At 44.9% G+C, this 10,638-nt stretch overlaps 1 protein-coding gene across 1 annotated transcript in view; it reads right to left on the bottom strand.

Annotated features, from left to right (window-relative positions):
- Positions 1–1,063: 1,063 nt before the first annotated feature.
- Positions 1,064–10,638, bottom strand: part of LOC118209944 (rho guanine nucleotide exchange factor 26-like) — a 33,717-nt gene continuing 24,142 nt past the window's right edge. The window contains exons 14-16 of the mRNA XM_035385675.1: positions 3,263–3,333; positions 2,608–2,712; positions 1,064–1,269 (exon numbers count right to left, since the gene is read on the bottom strand). Of these exons, the coding sequence (XP_035241566.1) occupies positions 1,127–1,269; positions 2,608–2,712; positions 3,263–3,333 (319 nt within the window). The 3' untranslated portion in view covers positions 1,064–1,126. The remainder of the gene's footprint in view (positions 1,270–2,607; positions 2,713–3,262; positions 3,334–10,638) is intronic.

The following is a 10,638-nucleotide window of genomic DNA, read 5'->3' as shown; positions in this document are numbered from 1 at the left end:
GAAGGGAGCAACAAGCAGGACCTGAAGAAAAAAATGCATAGCATGATGGAAAAGTGACCCTGCAGAGCTCAATTTCTCACCAAATAAAGGGTGGGGTGTGCAACTGCTTTCATGTTGGGTGGGTGTTGCCCAAAAGACTTGCCTGGGGTTTCTCCCTTTTATGCCCAGAACACAATGAAAATGCAGAGATCACAGTGAAGTCCGCCTTTAGCTTTATTAACCATGGATAAAAACGTCGATATGCCGTAAGCAGTTTCACGTGTCTGCGATATAAATCTGTTGATCAGAAAGGATTACACGTTTAAAAATAGGTTCTGAGGCATTTACAATACATTTACATTTTTTTGTGATTTACAGTCATTGTATACATTTTCCCTGAGTGCAAATTAGACTAGCTCCAATGACAATATTCATCCTGTTATTTTACTAAGTTTGATTTCTACTGCGCAAATTGAGTGTGGTGGCCCCTGGAGATTTCATATTAAACCCGTGTTCCAGTTTTGATATTCATTCACTCCAATACAAATTACAAATATACTCACAAGTATACCAATTGAGACTCTTTGGTCATTTTCAGTCATTAAAAAACCCTCTCACCGTCATGCCAAGAATAGTTTCAAAACACTTCCGATCTGTTTGGCGAGAAGAGTTATGGGCAGTTTGCATTCGTAAATCAAGACACTACGCAATAATGGGGAATAAACCTAATTCACATTACAGATAATTTTCACAACAAATCCTATCAGTTACATAACCCCTTTTATTTCCATCTGTCCCTCTGCAGAACATTTAAGGCTTAGTGGTTGTTTTTAAAAGGAAAAGTCGTGTGTGATTATCACATTGAGTCTGTCCATTCGCAGCTGCACACTGTAAAATACAAGGTCCTAGTTGTGTGCAGTCATTGAAGATGTGGCAGGAAGAGCTTTTTTGTAGTCCTTCAATGGTAGGAGGAGGAGCTGACGCATGTAGTGAGTGCGGTCTTTGGGTAGGTGGGTGGTTGTGGTCTTTGGGTGGGTGGGTGGGTGGGTGTGGTCTTTGGGTGGTTCGGTGGGTGGGTGTGGTCTTTGGGTGGGTGGGTGGGTGGGTGGGTGTGGTCTTTAGTGGTCTTTGGGTGGGTGGGTCCTGCTCACACATTGGTTTCCAGCCCTTGGAGGCGGTCCATTCTCTGCATGTTCTTCTCGATGGTGGCCTGGCAGGTTATCTTCTGGGCACACTCGGCTAAGAACCACCCCCTCTCCCCGTCCCGCAGACGGTCACCCTCATACCAGCCTGTGGGAGAGCAGCCAGGATCAGCGCACACAATTATCACGCAAACAAGACACACTGACTCGTGTGATGTGTATCAGCCACAGTCCCACTCAGTGAACCACACAACTCACACACCCTGCCACACAGAAGAGACGCACATAAGCACATACTCTGTCATGACATGAAACACACACTCCATCACTAAGTACACCTTCACCCACATTCACAACACAGCAATTGTGGCATAGCCCTCAAAAAACCCTCTCACACACGTTCTTACATGGTTCCTAGGAGTCCTTAAAAACATTCAATGCGGAAAAATTCAAGGGTATGAAAGCATTTGGTACTTGATTTTCTGTTGGTTTGTATAGTTATATTCATGGATATTATTCCAATGCCAAGTTTCTCTTTTAAGCTACTGTATTTACCAATGTGAGGACAGGATTTTATAGCAAGATGTTACAGATTTACTAAGGCTTGTGTAAGACTTAATTTACTGGTACATAATTGGCAATTGTCCTTGAACATTCTTGGAAAGTCCCAGAATTTTTTTAAATTAAAACTAGGACTGTAAAAAGTTTGCCAGTAAACCGATGAGATTAAAAAGAACTACAAGTCGTACTCTCTGAGACAAATCTTGCATATAAATTAGTACAAAGAGACAGCCCTTCATTGGAGGAAGTAAAAATAAAGAAAAAGTGGCCTCTTTAAAAATACTGCTAAAAATAAGTTCATACGCGGTGGACAGAAAGCTTCCCTTTCAAAGCTGGAAGTCGGCTTTCAACTCGATGCTGTATTTTTAATGCGTGATAAAGGATTCACAGGTGCCTTTTGATGGTCTATTCTCATATTGGGTGCCCTTTTCCCACATGAAAGCTGGTCAGTGGAGATGCAGCTCAGACTTCTACCTCACCTTTACACATCCCCCTAAGATGACTGTCTGATACACTACTGCAGTCAGACTGATGTGACTCTGGTATCCACAGCATCAACTCTTTTTAAGTTAAAAACCAGACAATCAGACACTAGCTACTCTGCATAATAAATAATAAATTCTACACCAAAGATAAACTGTAGACATCAAAAGGCTGAATTGATTTCAGCTGGGGGGGATATATAAAGTCAATAAAATATTGATATTTTAGCTTGCGAATACATGTCTCGGGTTCTAAGGCTGTAATACAAAAGCAAAAAGCAAAAGCTACAGTCTTTATGGAGTCTCTGGGACCTAAGAAACATTAAGTCATATCCAATGGCCAAAAAAGAAGGATAAAAAATGAATAAATAAAACGTTTTTATTTATAGGCTCCCACGAATGTAAATGTAAAAACAGGGAGTGAGAAGAGGGAGGATACCTACCATCCTCTACGGCCTGTGACACCAGCACCACATCTGCCACCTGAAGGCTCAGCTCGTCTGGCTGCCTGGCTGTGTACGTCCTTATAATCTCCACCTGCATCACGTCTGGCAGGGCAAAGAATGTTCAGCAGACGTTACTCTTAATTATCTATTGCAGCTACATCTATGGTACAGATGTATTTCAGTAATATCAACGTTGACATAGATTTTATGCACGCAAACACACACAGGGGGAGAAAAAGGCCTTTGAGATACTTCTATTCTTTAGACACCAGTAATAATCTTGGAAGATAACATGAAACCTCAATTTTCACCAATATTCAGAGTAAAAATTCTGCTATATACAGGAGTTTTATCCAGTTTTCTCCAGCATCTCAATCTAAAGCATTTCAAGCCTATACACAACTAAAGTCTAACACACATCTTTCTTTTATAAAATACTTTATAAAAAATAAAAAAAACATGCATTATCTGAGGCTTAGGCAAGGCAACAAAAACTGTATTCAAATATATATATATATACATTGTAAAATTTTAAATACAGATACTTATTGACGTTTGTATGTATGTATGAAACTACAGAGATAACACATTATTGACATTAAGAAATTGACCACTAGGTGGCGGTGTGTCACCGAGCCAAGGCCACACTCACTGGTCCTGTCGGCGTCCTTCCTGTTGCTGCCGCTCTGGCCCAGGGCGCTGATCCAGCGCGCTCGCTCGTTCCTGTGTCGATGAGAGCAGAAACCCGTGTCAGACGTGCGAAAGGCCCCGGGGCCCGTATCTGCACCGGCGAAAGCCGCCTCCCGCCACAGAGCACGAAACCGCCACGCAGAGCACGAAACCGCCACGCAGCCGTGCCCCAGCACGACTTTCCCCTCCGTCACACAATGAACCAGTAACCCAAGAACAGAGCTCAAATTTGGCATGAGACGCAAAGTTCTATAAATAGCACTGCATCGATACTCTTTGTTTACGAAAACCATTTACAAAAGATTTTACCATCGCTCCAAGTCACTCAAATCTAAATTAAACACAGAGAATTGCAGATTGACACAGCATTTTAAGTAAGCAGCACACATAGCTATATATACCCTTACTGCTGTCCCCGGGCATTTTCTATGCCGCCCTACAAAATGTTTGGACCACTGTGCCAATGGCTGTCCAGATTTGGCACAGTCATGTCTTCACGACCATGACCAGCCACCTCCTCTTCCAGTTGCTTGGTTTTGACAAACTAAACAACAAACTCATCAACATTTTATGAAGTAGTGCAAAGATTACAGTGTAAACTAGGCCGTTATGCATTCTCATCCGTACAAAGCAATTTGCCAGCGACCACTGGCTGTAACAAGACGAGCATAATTATGCACTCAGCCCGATTACCACTAGCACATAGTAAAATGAGTTGAGGTTTAAAGTTAGTTCAGCTCACTGTGCATTTGAAGGGAACTGTGGTATGAAAAACGCAACTAGCAGTGACATTACAGATGCTAGAATACCCTGAAACTTTTCAGCCATCCTCCAAACGGCTGCCCCTCTGCCGGACGGGACGGGACGGGACGGGACGGGGTGGGGTGGGGCGGCGGGGGTGTGCGATACACCGGGCTGAAATGTGAGCCCCGGTTTCAGAACGGGAAGACCTGAGCGCATTCTCACAGGTGCGTTCTCCCCGCGGTCCAGCCCCCGCTGCCCTTTCCCACCGCGCGGAGCCCAGGTGAGACGGGTAGGGTTACCTGAGGAAACCTGAGCCCGCCCACCGAACGGAGGAGAAGCCGCTCTGTTCCTTCCTCTCAATCCCCCTTTGTTCCGCTGCAGCGCAGCTGAAAACACCTCAGTGTTCCAGCAGAGCCGGCGGACAGAGGGGAGAAAAACGGAGGGAAGCGGGGAGGGAGAGAGAGAGAGAGAGAGAGACAAAGAGAGAGGAAGACGGGAACAATGTGCGCTTCTTATGGGAAACGGCGCAGAAATGGCTCGGTGACGGCGGTACGCAGGGCGCTGCAGAGTTCACAGATATTGGATTCGCTGCGAGCGTGAAAGACCTCGAAAACATTCCACACAAAAGGGCCCCTATGACCGATCCCCACTTGGTTGCAGTTTAAGCTGATAAATATGGTCATGAGGCTGAGTACTCAAGCAACTTAAATCTTCACTTTAGTTGTTTTTTTCAGTGTGCAACGGGATCTTATTACGTTGCAGAGTAAACAAAATTGTTATACAACATTGGGGAAGTTAATTGACAGAGGAGTGGGTGGTGGAAAATGATCTTGCGCTGTTACAGAAGCTCATTAATCTGGGCACTTGCTCGCCAGGATGCTGAATGTAGCATTAAGGTATGATAACAGATACGGCAGAGGCTCATGCATATTCATGCGCTTTTGAAACACCACCATCGCCTCGCACAAGGGACTGCTGCCTGACACTCAGAATCTTGCGCTGGGATCAACAGGTAGCGTTCCCACAATGTGAAACGTCAGCTGAAGTGGCTTTATTTATACAGCCACGCACACATATGGTCACATTGTTATCATTAATGGCTGTGTGTGGAACGGCATGAGTGACCCAGGGGCCAGGCTAACAGCGCTGAGGGAGAGAGTGTGTGTGTGTGTGTGTGTGTGCGTGTGTGTGTGTGCGCGAGTGTGAGTGTGTGTGTGTGCGTGCGAGTGTGAGAGATACTGGTATACTTTATATACCTGTTACATGTTGTATGTGTGGTTTCCATGTTTCACATGTGTTGCTGTGGCAATATGACTGTAGTTGTCCTGCCAATACAGCAAATTGAAAATTGTGAGGGAGAGGGAGGAAGATGGAAAAACAGCAGGTGTGTCCTGCTGCTCAAACGCACACACAGGAATGTTGCCTCCACACACTCAGACTTGCAGGATATCTCCGGAATGGAGTCCCACAGTAAGGAATGCATGATGACAGTTACCTCAGGCTTGGGGGAGGGGTGTCTGGACACCACTCCTACAAGCCATTCTCTCACTTGTGTGCCAATGTCCCCTACCACTCTACTGTCTATTCATCAATGCTACACCACATTTCTGAACTCATTTTATATGCCCATTCATTTGAATTTTCCAACTTCAGGTACACCAAAACAAAATTCAATCTTAAAATCCTATATGAATGAAACACTTATGAATACGCATGGAACAACTACAGAAGGCTGAATAGTGTGACCAGGCCAGGGTCTGCTCATTCTCCTTCTCACTCTCACACACACATGCACGTACGCACTCATACGAAAAAACAGTGTTAAAGGATAATTGTTTCCATGACAAGGTACTGATTTAATGTCATACTATGATACTTAAGATGCTAATTAATCGGTTTTAACAGCAGTAGCTTCGTAAAAATTCTCCAAATGGCTTTCTCAAGCTGTTCAACTAGTCATTCCACCTACAGCTGATGAGCTGCTAAATCTCTAGTATTGTCTGCCCACGATGATGGTTGCCTCATCACTGAGACATCTGAATTCTCACTTGACCTGACTGCCAATTTCAGGGTGGAATAACTTCCACAGCTACAACCAAGACTGTGTCATTTGGTCAGTTACTGATAACTATAAAAGGCCTTTTGATCTCATTTTACAAGCAGCTAATTCATTTCAATGAAACCCCTATAAAATGTTCTTGCCTTGCATCAAAAACAGTTTTTCTTTTTTTTTTTCTTTAAATCTTCAGAGAACATTTTCTATGTCATTTTTCCGGAATCTCTCCTCCCCCTCAATTTGAATCCCAGACTGGGCCAAGTCATCCTGGAGTATTTCCGCCAAATGTGAAAGTCTGGTACTCTTTTGGGCTTGGATTGGGAAGGGGGGGGAGGGAATTCTGTCCGTCTGGGAATCCTGACCAGGAGCCCCGTGCTTGCATGGTGGCCTGGCAGTGGGACACTGGGCTAGCTCACAACACCTCTTCCCTGTTTTTTTGGCCAGAGAGGTGGTGGATTCTGGGCTGAGGCATACCCACAGGGGCCACACCCAGGTTCAGTACAGTCCCTTAAAACTCTCTTGCCGTCTTTCGGATGAGACGTTAAACCGAGGTCCTGACTGACTGTGGTCATTAAAGATCCCATGACACTTATCGCAAAGAGTAGGGGGTTCCCCGGTGTCCTGGCTAAATCCCAGATCTGGCTCTTGCAAACTGGCCACCAAAATCATCCCCTGATTTAATTGGCTAAAAAATGTTCTCTCCCTCTCCACCTTCCCTAATGTGTGGTGAGCTTTCTGGTGCAAAATGGCTGCTGTGCATCACCCAGGTGGGTGCTACACATTGGTGGTGGGTGAGGTGAGTTCCCCTTCATCACTGTAATGCACTCTGAGCGTTCGGAAGTTCGGAAAAGTGCTATATAAATGCAATTAATTAATTTAAATAAATTCTAAAACCATGACCCGGAGCACACAGGGATTTGACTTCCCATTCAATCATGGATTTGGAATGTCATCGTTAGTTTCGCTGGGGTTAAATAAATTTAAAAAAATCTAACAGAACCTTTCCTGAGTTAAAACTTGCTATGGAGGGCAGGATATGGCTTGTCGCTGCCAACAGCTGGCAATGGGTCACAGATTACAAATTACTGGCTATCGGGTTCTCGAAAACATTACACCCATCTCATGCCATGCGAATAAATATGTTCCTTCATGTAATCTGACATTTACTGTATGCGTTGTCTCCACTCATAAAAAAAAAAAAAAAAAAGAAAGGTTGGCTTCCGTTCCAGCCAGCTGTCTACAATAGGCTTCTCTTTAAGTTAACATCACAATATCGAAAAACACAAGAGACATAAACAGATGCAAAAAAAATAAAAACAAAAACGGTAGGTCAAAGCACAAAGCTATTGTTGACTTAGCAAGTTCACGCAGGAATTAAAAATAACCAAAAACATACAATAATTATGTCATTAGTTATTTATGATAGTTAGTACCGCCAAGAGTCTGTCATGTCAGATTACAACTGGCCTCGTCTCACGTGTAGGGTGGGTTTAACTTAGCTAGGGTTCCTCTGGTTACCATGGCGTTAGCGCCTCCCAATGACATGCCAAATTCTCAGACTATCAGCTGTCATTAGTAGGAGATAAAGCCCTACTCTGACTGTCACAGGTTGTCCTGTATTGCCCTGGGGCAGGTAGAATGAAATGACTGGTCCACAGGTGAGTGCACTAAAGAAGTGCATGATAGCTCCTTGCACAGGGGCCAACTTGAATGGGAAAACTAATCTTACTCTATTGGGGAGGAAAAAATGTGATTTTCTTTCCAGAGAGATAACCAAAGACATTACTGCCAGGCTCAGAGCCTAACTGGCCCTAGTCGCAATATCCAGCTCTCCTCATCTCAGTAGCTAACTGACCCCGCCGCCTCTGTGTTGAATCGACTCCCAGTTTCAAGAGCTCATGAGCCCTATCCGCTACACTTAGCTCACTGGCAACAGACTAGGCTTATCTTTGGCTTAAAGTTATAAAAAAAAATGTGCAGCACAGTAGACATCGCTTTTTTTGACATATTACAAAAAGAACCAAAAAAATGCTTAAAAACAAAGCAGCAGTCCAGCAATCCAAGCCAGAGGGAACACAAGTGAATAAACCAAATAGAAAACCGCATGTCTTTTCCAGATGATAAACAGAACTCCTGAATGTGAGGCGCACTCTGAGTCATAACCTTTGGGCTCCTCTCCTCCCTCACTCGTTCTGTCTGTCTGTCCCCTTGCCCTCTTCTTTCTTCCCCTGAAAGGCAGCCTTGAGGGCTTGGAGTATGTTTGACTCTAATCTCTGCTCCTCTTTTCCAGCGGTTCACTGGGTATGGCTCAGTCATGCACCCAGGTCCCTTAAGGGCAGAGTCAGGGTGGCCGGTGGAATTCCCATGTCCCCACACCTGCGCGCCTTCAGTTAACATTAACATTGCGCTGAACTTACGCATCTAGACCAGCAGCCAAGACACCTCCGCTCCTGCCCCTCCCCCACCCTGGGGAACGGCAGTCCCAAGCAGCGCCGACAGACAAGGGGGGCGGGGGGACAGAATTGTGGGAACGAGGGGGCCTAACAATAGGCCGCTGCCTGGTAACAAGGTGCCACAGGACCCGCCGAGAATGAGCCAGAGAAGAATGGCTCGCTGGTGGGGGAAGGGAGCGGAACTCATGGCGTTGGAGGGGCTTGATGATGTCACAGGGCACAGAGAGTTTTTGGGGAACACAGGGGATTTCCAATATGTGGGGGAAGAATCAACATTCCCAATTCAGTCCCAAGCCATAATTTATGAAAAGGGTTACTTGGCCACACAGTAAGCCTGGAGGCAAAACTAGCACTGCAGGAAGCTGAGGATAGTTCTGGTACTGATTACGTGGTTTCAAGACAAAGGCTACTAAGCTAAAAGCTTAAAGTGTGCTGTTTAGTATAGGCAATGGAGTGACTCTGATTAGTTGTGGCTTTGAAATTTGACATCAAGTATTGTTGTAAAATTTCCCCTGATTATACAGTTAGAAATCCACTGGAATCATAATTTCCATGCCCCCACAGTTCATGCCATTCTGAAAAAATGTTCTTTCATATTGTACAATTCAAAAGCCACAGAGGCACATTCGGTGAAATGTAGGATGGTCTGATATATATCTGTGCTGTGGCAGTTTAATGGAAGAGATGAAACTGATGATGAGAGGGAACAGAATCCTATGAGAGAAATCAAAGTGTGTATTATATATCAGCAAACAGGAAGAGTATGAGAAGGCTGAATTAGGAGAGAGATAATACCACAAAAATGCCTTAAAGGAGCAGAAAGGACATAAAATAAAATGCTACATGGCAGACCTCCAGGCAGTCCTGTGGTTTATTCCAATCGCTTATTTTATCTGTCCTCATCTCCTCGGTCCTCGTGTGACTCCAAAATCAATCGAGGTCTGCCGCCTTTAAAGACAGGCTAATCTGTTAAACGCTCCTTGGACGAGAGAGGAGCATGGAGCAAGGAGGCTCCTGGAGGAGAATTCAGTGAGAATACAAAAGAGCTGCCTTTAGCAGAAGTCTTTTTTCAGATGGTGCGACATTATACATGATCCTCCACCTGTGGATCCATCTCTCCACATCTGCCACGTCTGTAACTGACATCGCTTCAAACCGACGCTTAGCTGAACGAGGACGTCCCGACTGACTGATACACGCTGCCTCCATTCCTCCATCCCCATATCTCAATCTCAATCTTGCATCATCTCTTCCCATGTGTCCTCCATTGGGTGGATGTAAGGAGCGAGGAAAAGATGCAGGGAAGACAACAGAAGGAGTGAAAATAAGCGACTGGATCGAACCTTTGTACTGCAGTTCACCCCAACGCCCCCTACGTGCACCCCCGCACCCCTCACTCAGAGACAGACGGCACAGTCCTGCCACAGGCCCATTCTACTCCAGATGGCTGCGTTTGGGAAAACTTCGGCTGCCCCCCCCCCCCCGACAGGAAATGAGCGCTTAATGAAGTCATTCCCCAATTTACCACTCATCCCGACAGTGACAAAGGGTCTTTCATACCACCTCCACAATTTATAAAAGACAAAAGAGAAGAACACAAAGCTGAATCTACAGTCACGGAGAAGCGGCAGAATGGTTTTCTGAGAGTTTTTAAGGAATGCCACTAATGCGCAGCTGCTATTATTTCACTACAATAACAACGACGACAAAAAAAATGAGTGGTGATGACAGCATAAAGCGCAAGTCGGCTGCCTCCTCTTTTTTCTTTCCCTCTATTCTCTCCTTCCATCCTCCTCAACCATGCTTCAAAGCAGGACCCTGACCTGTTCAACAGGCATTTTTACATTCGACAGGCATCAGTAGAGTTCCCCAATATTAAGATTCACCATGTAATAAACCGGAATGTCAACCAATTACAATATTGCAGCATTAGAATACCTTGATAAAAGCATGGCAAGATTCACCAGTGTGAGAAAAAGCATTGCTGTTTACAAAACACAAAATAAGCTGAGACCTGTGAAAGGCAGGATTTGATCTTTATGTCGTTTCAGAGAAGCAGTTCAGACTATGACTGGGGCTCCAGGA

The sequence above is a fragment of the Anguilla anguilla genome, chromosome 12, assembly GCF_013347855.1.
Source record: "Anguilla anguilla isolate fAngAng1 chromosome 12, fAngAng1.pri, whole genome shotgun sequence".
Classification (NCBI taxonomy): Eukaryota; Metazoa; Chordata; class Actinopteri; order Anguilliformes; family Anguillidae; genus Anguilla; species Anguilla anguilla.
This window is presented reverse-complemented; position numbering and strand designations above follow the sequence as displayed.